At 36.1% G+C, this 13,558-nt stretch overlaps 1 protein-coding gene across 2 annotated transcripts; it reads left to right on the top strand.

Annotated features, from left to right (window-relative positions):
• Positions 1-4,439: 4,439 nt before the first annotated feature.
• Positions 4,440-11,439, top strand: LOC107813522 (BEL1-like homeodomain protein 2). Of its 2 annotated transcripts, none has more exons than XM_075250401.1 (5): positions 4,440-5,015; positions 5,258-6,586; positions 7,534-7,916; positions 9,210-9,270; positions 10,614-11,439. In XM_075250401.1, exons 2-5 carry the CDS (start codon positions 5,291-5,293, stop codon positions 11,181-11,183), a joined length of 2,310 nt encoding a protein of 769 aa, XP_075106502.1. In that variant the 5' UTR covers positions 4,440-5,015; positions 5,258-5,290; the 3' UTR covers positions 11,184-11,439. The 2 variants fall into 2 exon arrangements, with proteins under 2 accessions (XP_075106502.1, XP_075106503.1); XM_075250402.1 differs by having other exon boundaries at positions 4,457-5,015; positions 5,258-6,590; positions 7,538-7,916.
• The last annotated feature ends 2,119 nt before the right edge of the window (positions 11,440-13,558 follow it).

The raw sequence follows: 13,558 nt of genomic DNA, 5'->3' as shown, positions 1-13,558 counted from the left end.
AACCGCATCCACTGAGAGTCCGACTGTTTTTCTCCTCACCCTTCGAGGCTTGGGTTTGGAGACCTTTGATTGAGGGGTATTCTTCCTTTTCTTGTCATTTTCTAGCCTTAGAACCAGGGACTCGGCTTCGCCACCCTCGCTCGAAGGCCTCATAATGGCATCTTTGGTCAAACCTACGTAAATCGAAGATTAATAATGGAGAAAAGGGGTAATTATTTTGGTAAACGTAAGAGGGGACCTTACCATGGTTTTTGGCTTCCCACTTGCCTTTAGCCAAATCCCTCCACACTCGTTCAGCATGAGTCGAGGTGAAGGCAAGCTTATGGATCTAGTCTTCAAAAGCAGGCACCGCCTCGGGCATGCAAGGGTCGGCTGCATGATCAGAGAGAAATGTTAGATAAGATCGAAAGAGACACAGAACCAAAAGAACAAAAGGTCACTTATGTTTGACTCTCCACTCCTCGGGAAATGGCATCTTTTCTTCTGGTATTATATCACGTGTCCTCACCCGTATGAACCGGCTAATCTAGCCCCGGCCTTTATCTTCATCGATATTCAAAAATAGGGCTTTGCTCGCTCGGCAGTTAAGTCTGATTAGCGCTCAATAAAGTCGAGGCCCGTATAACCGCATAAGGTGGTCCAATGTGAACTTCATCCCCCCGACCTCATTGGAGTAAAAGCACAGCATGATCACTATGCGCCAAAGTGAGGGGTGGAGCTGACCAAGGGTGACTTCGTACCTCTTGCAAAAGTCAAAGATCACGGGTCGACGGGACCCAATGTGAAAGGGTAAGTGTACACACTCAAAACCCCCTTCGTATGTGTGGTGATGTTCTCTTCAGGCGTAGAAATTCGCACCACCACCTCTGGACCCCAACTGCAGTCCTTCTTCATGTCCTCAACATGGCTCTCGGTAATTGGACACATATACACCGACATATGTTCGAATCAACCCGGCACCGATGAAGGGTTATCAACCTTAAAATCAGTTTTGAGGACACAAGGGCTAGGTACGTATTCATGGATGACCAGTTCTACCTGCGCTTTATCGTCGGCCGGCCGGGAAGAAGAAGATGGAGCTTTCTCCTTCTGTGGTACCATTTTAGAGGTCTTCGCCATTTACGTATGAGTAAGGAGTAAAACGAAGGTGCAGAACTGGCGGCTCCGGTGGGACCAACGGTGGTTTGGTAAACAACAATGAGAGGGAAACAAGAAGGTTTGTGATCAAAGCAAAGTTTGAATCTATTAAGGAGCTGGTATTTATAGGTTTAAAACGCCTATTCGGTGCCACTAGTGGTCGACCGATGACTGGCATGCATTGATAGTTTTTTGGGAACCGAACCAACGAGACGTTTTGGTCACATCCATCGCTTACATCACGAGGACGACTTCATGGTTGTGGTATCGAAGAATCGAGGCTCAAATCGTTTCTTATTATTTCATTCTAAGAAACACGGGGACGATGTATACAGTAAAAATTAAAGACACTCGATTCTACGGGTTCGAGGGTATATCTCGAGAGTAAGCTGATATCGGAGCAAATTCGGGCTTAGAGAATATGAAGGCTAAGGGATCGAGATCATGCTAAATCGACACCGCAATAACAGAATCACAAGATATCCGCAATCTACCACCAATCTCGGCAAAAATCTCGAAACCGGTAGAACCATTAACGGTTAATGATATCAATCATGTATTTTATTTCGAAATTAGAGTCATGCCTTATTTAGGATTCCTCTACTATATAAAAAGAAATCATGTTCATTTGTAAAGGACACACGATTATCATCATACATGAGTTCTTGCTTACACTTCTACTAAGAAATACAAACAATCTTTTATTCGTTCTTGACTCTTTATAGTACTTGTTGTTCATACTGATATTGCTGCTCTTACTGTTCTTGGCATTTGGCCTCGAGTCTAATCCAGATCGAGGTCAATAACTTGCAATTACACGGGTTTGATCCATTTAAATCACTTAATTCCTTTATTTATTTAGCTACTTATTAATTGGCATTAAATTAAATCGCGTATCCTTATAATAATAAAAGTTTAATTGTTACTCGTATTTAGAAGTAAACACATGTGTAACTATTTGTGATGGTACATGGCAATGTGATCAGAGAGTGTTGTATGAGTTCAGTCAGGCTCACGAGTGAGACTTTAACTACCGGTATTTCTTATTTCAGTATTTAAAAGGTGTTCTCTTTTCTTAGAATTATTTACTAAAGAAACTTTAATCTCAAAAAACTCAAGATCAAATGTTAAAAAAAAAATGATTCATTCCCCAAGAGGATATGTACCGGAGGTAAGGTGTCATATCCTCCTTTTACATGCATTTATTATCAATTGGTTAATAATAATTAAACAGGTAATTAATTCAGCCTAATTAACTAACCCATTATCCAAAAGTGTGGCATTAGAGAGAAAAGAATTATCGGAAAACATAATAATCACGTCTACTCTGATTCTTGTTCTACTCAGTACTATAATTTCTTTTATATAGTCTCTTCATCTTTCACCACACACGTGGTACTTTCCAGCTGCTACTTCAATTCTAATTTTGTATTATTCAGCTCATTTCTCCGAGTTAAAAAGAAAACAGTGGAATATGCAAATTAGCGAACTCCTGTACCGATCCGGAACCTTTAGATTCTTCTGTAAGGTACTGTTGAAAGGGAAATGTACTATACGCGTAGGTTATAATCATAGTAAAATTAAAATATTCAGAGAAAGCGAATGAAACATTGGCCGAAATGAAAGACAATGACTAAAGCGGGTAAATCTAGTAGTCTTCCTCAAACCCAAACCTAAGTCTGTTATGACTGGCTTTCAGGTCTCCACCGTAGCAGCTCACTATTTACACTTTGTAGACAAATCTCTTTTGCACGTGACTTCTTTTAGGTTTCTCTAATTTTATTATCTTTCTCTTTTCCTATTGTTGTGGTCATATATATACTGATATAGAAAGAACTTATACGCTATCAAGTCGCTTAATAAAAATAACAATCCATAATAAAGGGATAAGTAATCAAAAAAATTTAAGACAAGTTAATTACTCATGTCTTGTAAAAGCATTTTTCTCTATTTAGAGAGGGGGAGCTTCAAGTTCTTAGGAAGAGTTGTACAAGACAGTTCATACGGTTCGGGAGCTGAGCCCCTGAGCAGGGGCTTAGGTCAATAGTTACTCCTATATAATAGTCAGTCATCAATTAAAAATGGTAATGAATTGCGATTAGTCCAAACCTAGCAACTTATTGTGACCTACCCAGAAAACCCATACAAATACTGATAATATAGAACTATTTTATACTTCTGTATATAAGTTAATTAAATCCATATATATATATAAAAGAAAATAGGAAGTCAAGAAAGTGACTGGCATGTACCCTAGCAACTATACCAGTATGCCACTACTGTCATGCAGGCAATGTTATAAGGGGCACAATTGTCATCTAAACTAAACAAAATATATTATGTTCTTTCTTTGTTTTCTTCTTCTTCAATAAGAAAATGTCATTGGGATGACTCATTGCTCACCTTATCCTTTTTTATTATAAATTCAAAATATGGTATTGGTTTCCAAGGGCTATGGATCGGATAAAAAATTACACCCAGGTTTGCTGAAAGCACAGGCCTTGGTTCGGTGAGCAAATCTATGATAATGATAGATTAACGTTTCATAACATGACGTTGAGATCTCTTTTTAACCTACCTTAATTTCAAACTTCTTAAAGAAAATTGTATCTTCGGCAGATTAAAAGTTTATCTACTGAAAATATTAGATGCAACAGCAGTTCTCATGTCATTTTAAATTGTAAAAGTTTATCTTTCCGGACTTTCTGTGTCACGACGTGGTATCATTTCGGGAAGAAATTTCTAAATTAAGAAAGCAATTTTGATTTCAGAAAAGGAGTTTAATCTTTATCTACTGTGTACAAATAGTTATACATTAATCATTTAGGAACGAGTAGATTAATGTTTACACAAAATTAGGATTGATATCTGATAAAGTGATGTGTAAACTGTGACAAATTAACCGTCAATTTAAGATGTGAACAGTTTTGCGCTGTCGTTTTTTGTTTAACCAAAGGTAACCGTCCATAAAAAGTTATACCCGAGCAACCTAAAAAAATAAGGTAAATTATTTGCTATATACAACATTTTAAAATATATTGTATATTTTTTTACATTATCATATCTATAAGTTGAATCCTTACTTTATCTTTTTTCTTTTACATTTATTCGGGAGGTTTGGTGAGCATATATAGTCAGTCACTCATCCCATCAACATCTTGGGTTGCTCTAGTATACTCAGAGGTTAAATCTGTCAATTCAAAATCACACTAAATAATTCAGGTTTTTTATATCTTCGTCCATGGACTAAAATCCAGTTACTTTAAGAGTTTATTTGTCAAGCAAGGAAATAAAACGAAACTAGTACTAGAACTATTTAATGGAATATAAAATTAGTTGAGTGAAACAAATAGATGTAGAAGATCAAGAACAGCGACCTCTTCTCTATTTTCTCCCCTTATATGTCTCATCTCTATCTCTCTCTCGAGGGTGTGTTGCTTTCTTTGAAAAAGAGAGAGAGACTCACACAGAGACAAACACAGATATGTGATTTTCATATAAATCAACTACACATATAAAACCATAATACATGTCACAATTGATGAAAGAACTCCATCTTCTTTATTTTTAATATTTATATTCTCCTGCTATATAGTTCAATTCTCTTTCCAGAAGGCGATTGCAGAGACATACAGCACTTACTGCAAAGCAAAGGAGGAGCAACAAAGAGAAAGAAAAAAGAAGAGAGAGAAAGAGAAAGATATCAGTATAGAGAAACGACAGCCTCAGAAACAACAGAGACAGAGAAAGAAAGAGAGAGAGAGAGAGAGAGAGAGAGAGAGAGAAACATATACAACTTTGGCTTTCAAATCCCACGAAGAGAAAACGATATCTGAGAAACCTTTGTACCCCTTTTCCGACCTGCAAGTTCTTAAGAGGTTTGTGCCTCTACATGAATAAAGCTGAAGCCTTTTATTTTATTTTTTTCTAAGTTTTTATTGAAGATTTTAAAAATAAAAATAAAAAAGTCTTTTTCTTTCCCCTCACCCCTTACTCTTTGCCACACTTATTGTCTCTTTTCTATCTCCTGACAATAATTCATGTATTCCATGATCTCTTTTTTGATTTCTTTTAATGACTATAAACCGATTTTAACTATCTTTATTCCCGATCCGAGCAGAAAAGAGATGATGAAGAGGAAGACAACGCTGCCATGGGAATAACAAGTACACCACCTCGTCCTTCTATTGTTACATCTCATAATTCAAAGGGTCACATTAATCCAACAATTCTTCATCAACTCTCGGATAATCTCAATTCTATGTCCCAAGATTATCATCACCAAAGTCTTTTCAGTTTCCCGAATGGGTTCGAGAGATCACAAGCGGAACAACAGCAACAGCAGCAGCAGCAACAACACATGGCTCAACAGATCCGTCGAGATAAATTACGAGTGCAAGGATTTGAACCCCAACCGTTTGAAGAAGAAACGAGTGGGCTTCCAGTTTATGATCAGACCGCTGGAATGTTATCTGAAATGTTTAGTTTCCCACCCGGCACGTCATCGGAGTTGTTGGAGGCCCAATTCAACCCGAATTACAGACACCCGAACCCGAATCAACGGTCTCAGCCACAGCAGATTCCACCTCCCGCCGGCATGGGAAACGAGTGGTTCGGGAACCGACAAGGAATGGTAGTACCATTGGGATATGCAAAAAATCATAACAATCAGATATCAAGTGCTGGTATTAATGCGGCGGAGTCCATGCAACTTTTTCTTATGAATCCACAGCCAAGGTCACCTTCACCTTCTCCTTCTCATCCTCCTCCTCCTCCTTCAACTAATTCTTCTACTCTTCACATGTTGTTACCAAATCCATCATCTACTTCAACTATAGAAGGGTTTCCCAATCCAGCTGAAGGATCTTTTGGTCAATTCACATGGGGTAATAATGGAGGTGCAAGTGCCAGTCTCAATACCCCTAATGAAATCGGAGCTGGAGTAAATCATGTTGTAGAAAGCCAAGGCCTTTCTTTATCTTTATCATCTTCATTACAGCACAAGGTCGAGGAATTAAGGATGGGCGAAGAAAGTGGAATGTTATTTTTCAATCAAGGAGGAGGAGGGTCTACTACTTCTGGACAATTTCGATACAAGAATTTGAATATTGGTAACAGTGGAGTAGTAGGCCAAAACATTCATCAACAAGTCCATGTTGGGTATGGCTCTTCTTTAGGAGTGGTGAATGTGTTGAGAAATTCCAAGTATGCTAAAGCAGCCCAAGAACTACTGGAAGAATTTTGCAGTGTTGGGAGGGGTAAATTCAAGAAGAATAACAAAGCAACAGCCGCTAACCCTAATTCTAATAACCCTAGTGGCGGCACTAATGGTGGCGGCGGTAACAATAATACTTCATCGTCTTCATCAAAGGATCTGCCTCCTTTGTCAGCTGCTGATAGGATTGAACATCAGAGAAGGAAGGTCAAACTTTTATCTATGCTTGATGAGGCACGTATCCTTTCTCTCTCTCTCTCTTAGGGGTCAATAAGCAATCATTGTTGTTTATTTAGTCTCTTAATTAAAGAAAAATATCTACAGAAAGTTACGGCATTTTTCGTGGAATATTTTATAAATTAAAAATTAAGCCGGCTAGGGGAATAGGTTTCGTCATTTCACATAGATTGAGTTTGTTGAGTTTTAAGTAGATTCTAATTAAGAAATCTGTATTTTGTTAATTAAGGAGTGATTCGACGGGTGGGTCACTAAGCTACGTATTTGATTTAATTTCCGACGAGTAGAACAAATAAGTGATCAGAAACTTTCCTTATTAAGTGTGAAAACATAGGTTTGTATTAGGGAAATATGTTCCATTATTGTCGTAATTAATATTAATTTGGTCGCAAGCTACCATCAGACTAAAGCCTCAAACAAGGAATAAGCAAGTGCGATGATATTAGAATACACTTAAAAGTCCATCGTGGTTGGTTTGAGCTGACCTTAATTTTGATTTTCTTCAATTGCTTATGTAAATACTAATACGCTGATATTTACGTGTTGGCTGTATTGATAGAAACCCAAGACAAAGCAGGAATAACTCAAATAGGATATTTTCAGTTCACATCAACGTTCATTTCAGCGTCTAATGATCATTTCCCAGCTTCTACCTTTTTTCCCCTCCTATTAGTTTTCTTTCTTTTTTTTAATGCTCTTATCTAATTCTCCGCATTGAAAATTATTTGAGACGCTTAAGTCACTCCAAATTGGAATTTGATCCTTCTTACTATTTGAAGTGTTGATCTTGGATTTCTCTTTGTTTCCCCGGACCCCGCACATAGCAGAAGCTTGGTGCACCGGACTATCATTATTTTATATTTTTAGCGCTTAATATCCACTTTTTAAACAAATTAGAGTATTCTTCTTTTTGTATCATAATAATTTTTTTTATTTGCAAGCAGGTAGATAGGAGGTACAATCATTACTGCGAGCAAATGCAAATGGTGGTAAACTCGTTTGATCTAGTGATGGGTTTCGGTGCAGCAATTCCTTACACAGCACTTGCACAGAAGGCTATGTCAAGACACTTCAGGTGTTTGAAGGATGCAATAACAGCACAATTGAAACACAGTTGTGAACTGCTGGGAGATAAAGATGCCGGCACTTCAGGATTGACTAAAGGAGAAACTCCAAGGCTTAAGATGCTTGAACAAAGTCTGAGGCAGCAAAGAGCCTTTCACCAAATGGGAATGATGGAACAAGAAGCTTGGAGACCCCAAAGAGGCTTACCTGAACGCTCTGTCAACATTTTAAGAGCTTGGCTTTTTGAGCATTTCCTCCACCCGTACGTCTTTCTCTCTACTCTATCCTACATTAAGAGTTGGATTCAATCTCTATACATTGACTAAAGTGTACAAATTATTAATACTATCTCAGTACTACTGAAACATTGTCTTTTTTATCTCCTTGAACCGAGAGTCTAACGGAAACAGCCTCTCTACCCCTTGGGGTAGGGGTAAGGTTTGCGTATACTTTACCCACCTCAAACCCCACTTGTAAGATTTTATTGGGTTGTTTTATCTTAGCATACTTTAACTTATTATTGCTAGTAATATGTCCTACTTTTCAAGTTACTAATCTTAATTTTAGTTGAACTGATAGTGTACAAATTCTTGAGACGGACTATTATTTTTAAAAATAGTGTAGAATTTTTTTTATAACATCAGGATAATGTCAATTGAAAGTAAATTTAGTAACTTAGGAAATAAGTAATGTGCTATAATAAGTTAGTCAAAATTCGGTTTTAAAGTTTTTTAATCCGCTGCATCGTGCTCCTATACTTAATTCTGTTGACCATAATAAAGTCTAACCTTTTTTTCAATCCCCATGTCTTAACTCCCTAACACCGATGGGAATCTGAATCTTCTTACATTTACTGTATAAACAAAAGTAGAAACCCTATTACTCCTATTATGGAATTATGAAGGGACAAAATGAAGCTTCACACCCATCAATCAACTTTTATTAGTCTAAGACACATTTCCAACATCACTTTATAGCTTTTCTTTTTTCTTTTTCTTTCCCTTGCAGTGTCTGATTTTAAAGGAACCCGAATTCAGTGTCCTTTCATGAATAAAGTAAATTTAGCTCTTTCTCCTGGATCCAATGCGCTAGTGCTGTCTCCTGCTGACATAGGCATGATTTTGAAGATGGAAAAGAAAAGAACCTACTCAATAATCTCGAAAAAATAGAAATAATAATAATAATAATAATAATAATAATAATAATAATAATAATAATAATAATAATAATAATAATAATAATAATGATAATAATGATAAAAGCAGCTTGGGGAGCTACTAGACAAAAGAAATAAAATTGTATCTAAAAATGAATGTTATGAACAAGATGAGTGCATGCATTTTTTTTTCTGCCTTTACTTCTGTTACTAGTGGCAGAGAGGTACCGCTGCTGCTATTGCTGTTTTTCATGGATTGTCACGCCCATGCAGAGAAAAAGAAAGCAAGAAAGTGTCAATTCACATCTACGGATAAAGAAAGTTTAGTCATCTCTTTATACGGTTTTGGTAATGAGTCTGATGTTTTTATTTTTTTCTTGGGGTCATGACTTTTCTCAGGTATCCAAGCGATGCTGATAAGCATCTGTTGGCAAGACAGACTGGTCTCTCAAGGAACCAGGTTCGCTCATCGTCTCTTCTTTCTCTTTCAAGTTTTCTTATTCATATTATTATGCATATGCTGGATCTAGAATTTAAATCTAAATATTCTGTTCCTTACAGTAGCTATTTTTTGTTTTTTTCCGGGGAAATTTAAGTACTTAATGTTAATCCCTACAATATTAAGGAATTGTTACAACATATGACCTGAGCTATTTTTTTAATAATTTATTTTGTTTCAAAAACAAGTTATAAATATATAGTAATTTATTTAACTGAAGTAAACATCGAATTAATTACTGATAAACAGATAGTAGTATTAGATATAATGAGGTTGTTTGTGTTGTACATTGCCACCGGCTTGGATATTAAAAGTTACTTCTTTACTCGGTAAAAAAACGTTACTAATAGCTTGGGATGCATGGATTTTTCTTTTTAAAAAACTTTGGGATTTTGCAAAAGGGAGGGAACTGTGGAATTGAACCCCATACTAATTGTGCGAAAACGCCAAACGATAACACTAGACTTGTAGTGATTGCATGGATTTTGGTTTTGGTTCTCCACCTTCCTTTTTTTTTTAACCTAATTGGGGCATGGCAAGAGCCTTTTATTTTTCCAAGGGATTCTTTCCTACAAAGACATAAATTCTAGATTTAAAAAGAAAATCTAGGAATAGTAAGTGCAGAGGAAAAGCATATGAAGTCCAATCACACGTCAATTAATTAAATGCGATAGGTAGCGAATTTTTATTTCACGGAACTAAATATGGTCATGCATGTTGACTCTCTACACTGAAAGATGAATCAACAGTAGTATCCACTCCTTACTCCTTTCACATCACTTCATTCTTCCCTGAAAATTGTGTTTATTCAACTCTATGGTGCGTATATGGTATATTAGTACTGTCTGTATACTAGAACTGAGTAAAGATGGTATGATAAACTTCTTTTACACCGTTATTATGAAAAAAGTTAAATTCTTTATTGAAAATGATTGAGCTTATATATATTCATTGTATAAGAGAATTTCACACTATATGTGTAAATTGACATTTTGTAGCAAATTATCTGCATTATATTTTAGAATATAACTAATATCATTAATCATGTGATGTTACCTGTAATTATCTATTAAGTGACTGATAATGTAAAAGATTTTTTTACGTGGTCAGTATATAGAAATTAAATCTGATGTAACCTCTCGTATCTTTCAAACGTTGTTGAATTCTTTCTGTTAACAATTCTCAGTTAAATGGAATATCCCCGAAATGTAACAAATGAGTGAAAAAAGCGTAATAAAATACGTCATAATGGTAGTTAATTAATGATGGGGCTATTTTTGTGTATGAATGTGCTTTTTTTTCAGGTATCAAACTGGTTCATAAATGCCAGGGTGCGGTTGTGGAAACCCATGGTAGAAGAGATGTATCAACAAGAAGCCAAAGAAGAAGAGGAGGAAGATGATGAAAGAGAGAATAGCCAAAACCAAAATAGTGGCAATAATGCACAAACACCAACGCCTAATATGAGTAACTCTTCTTCTACTAATATGACCACAACTACGACAGCACTAGGAGCAGCTGCAGCAGCAGCAGAGACAGGAACAGCTGCCACTGCCACAACAGCAACAGCAGCATCCACATTAGGCAAAAGATCCGAAATCAATGCCCCTGAAAACGACCCTTCACTCGTTGCAATCAATTCCCACATTTCCTTCTCGGAAAACCAAGCAACTTTCCCGACCAATATTCATGACTCCGACGCCGCGGCATGCCGTCGCGGCGGCAAGTTCTTCGGTGATGATTATGGGACCACCACCAACGCTGATGTGGGATCCACCATGATAAGATTTGGGACCACTTCTGGTGATGTGTCACTCACCTTAGGGTTACGCCATGCAGGAAATTTACCAGAGAATACTCATTTCTTTGGTTAAATATTTGAGGGTGATGTTAATTATCCTTCCTTAATGTATACCATAGTAATTAAACCGAATTTGCTTCTTGCCTCATAATTTATGCCCTTGCTTTTAGTCATAATTAAGCTGCTTTATGTTAGCAAGCTCTATGAGAGATTAATTTACTGTAATTGTATAGTAGTAGTACGTAGTACATTATTTTTCCCACCAGCTTTTTGTTCTGTACCCACATTATCCCTTCAGGATGTATGAAAGCTGATTTTGGACAATAAAAGGAGTCCCAATGAGACAGTATTTTTCATATGCTTTTTGGTTATTTATCGGGTAATTGGAATGTTCATAGAAGCATACAAAATTCACAGTGTACAAGTTTATCTTTTACTTTTTGTTTTAAAAGGCTTCCCGCTCTTGTTTCGGTCAACCTTTCCTTCATTGTGTAGTCTTTAAAAAGTGCATATCAAACAAAAATCAACGCCTATTTCTTTTATATATAAAAAAAAATTAATCAGGATTTGAATCAATTTGTGTCATTTATTTGCTTACAAAGTACACAGTTTTATACCTTCACTATATAAAGAATTTGTACATGTTCAATGTAATATGATTGACTCCAATTAATTAAGCATCATCTTTTTTTATATTATAAACATAATAAGTCTCTGATTTACAGTATGAAACTCTAAACACATTAACTAATCGAAAATTTTCATGCTTAGCACCTAGCCCAAGAAGGTTTTTTAATTTTCTTCTTGTGGTTGGGGTGTGTTAGGTGTTTGTCATAATTTTCTTACCATATTTGGTTTTCCTATTTGTTGAAGGAAAAGGGTAATATAATTACCTTAATTGGATTTTCCTTTTTGTAGAAGGAAATTATATAATTCTTCCATATTTGGCTAGTCCCTTTTCTTGTAGGAAAATGTTTGGAGTTCTATAAATTGAAGATTCATCTTTCTCATTCAGTAGCATCCACAATGTAGCCGTAGGGGCTTGACAATAGTGTTTAGGGGCAGAACTTTACAGGACAAGTGTTAGTGTGTCACTTGTGTTTGCCTCTTTGTGAGGTTGTTCTCTCGATATTTTGTACACTCTTTTTATATAGTGGATTGATCATCTCCGCGGTGGACGTAGGTCAGTTAACCGAACCACGTTAAATATTTGTGTCTCTTTTGGTATATTTCTTTTTTGTTGTATGATTTATCGTCGCTCAAAGTTTGTTTTGCTAGCTTCCGTATGATACCTAATTTTTTCGGTCCTAACAGGGTGAAGGGACCGAGGAGGGAACATGTCAATCAAAGTATCCCCTTACACCCCGCCCCACAAATGTTCGGACCTACAGAAGGGTAAAAACGGACAAGCGAGGAAACTTTTATATAATACAATAATCATAAGGTAGAAAAATTCTCATGCAAAAGATTCCTAAATTTTTTACACAGTATGGTGATAGAAAGCTACAGTTCATCTGATTAATTAGACGCAATTACAATCTCTCATATTTTAGAGTTATCACTAGGCGTTTTCCTCGGAGCAAAATCAGTCCAACTGCCACAGTATTATAGCAATTCATATATAGATAATGTTTTACTTTTGTTGGGTTTTTTATGTATTTAATTAATATATTAAATACTTAAAAGAGGGTGAATGGGAAATAGAGGGAAATGAAATTTTTGAGTGAAATTTTAAGTTTCCCCCCTTGACAAATGGACATTGTCCCATATTGGAAGAGGAAGAGGTTTTTTATGGATATATAAGCAATTGCTCTTCTTCTAGCTCCTAAAGAGTTGAGAAGAAGACAAGCCTTGTGCCATCGTTGTCGCTCGGCTTCGGCTTTGGATAAATGATTGATTGATTAACTTTTTGAACCAAATTTATTTGTTAATAGTAAAATATTAACAAAAATGTTATTAAATATTTGTTTTAATAACAGAATATTAATATTAAATCCTCCAATCCGTTTTTTATGTTTTGGTAACAGAAAATTAACTACTCTCTTCAATTTTTCCTCTTTATTTTCCCTCTTTATTGTTGAGTAAATAGTCATTTATGTAATAGCATTTATGTAATAGCATTTATGCTGTAGCATTTAAGTTGCACCTCTTCAGATTTCAGCCCAACTTTGACTATAAATACAAGGCTATTCTGCTCAGAATTTCCATACGATTTTCTGAGTTTCTCCTCCTTCTTCTGCATAGTTTAAACATCAAACAAAGTAACAGTAAGTGTGATTTGCTACCGAATTTTGTGTTCGCTGAAACACTGAGGTTTGAAGTATCACTACACCGGTGTGTAATTCATTCTATCCTGGGAGGAAATAATCCATAACCTTGGGTACTATGAGGGAATTAAATTCCTTAAGGAAACACTGTGAATTCAGTGGGCTCGAATTGGTTTTCTAT

The sequence above is a fragment of the Nicotiana tabacum genome, chromosome 3 (genome assembly GCF_000715075.1).
Source record: "Nicotiana tabacum cultivar K326 chromosome 3, ASM71507v2, whole genome shotgun sequence".
Classification (NCBI taxonomy): domain Eukaryota; kingdom Viridiplantae; phylum Streptophyta; class Magnoliopsida; order Solanales; family Solanaceae; genus Nicotiana; species Nicotiana tabacum.
This window is presented reverse-complemented; position numbering and strand designations above follow the sequence as displayed.

Bases quoted from the DNA above. Each gene is read 5' to 3' on its own strand.
- LOC107813522 (XM_075250401.1), top strand. From the start codon at position 5,291: ATGGGAATAACAAGTACACCACCTCGTCCTTCTATTGTTACATCTCAT. The intron at 6,587-7,533 runs GCACGTATCCTT...ATTTGCAAGCAG, and splicing joins TTTTATCTATGCTTGATGAG to GTAGATAGGAGGTACAATCA. The intron at 7,917-9,209 runs GTACGTCTTTCT...GACTTTTCTCAG, and splicing joins TTTGAGCATTTCCTCCACCC to GTATCCAAGCGATGCTGATA.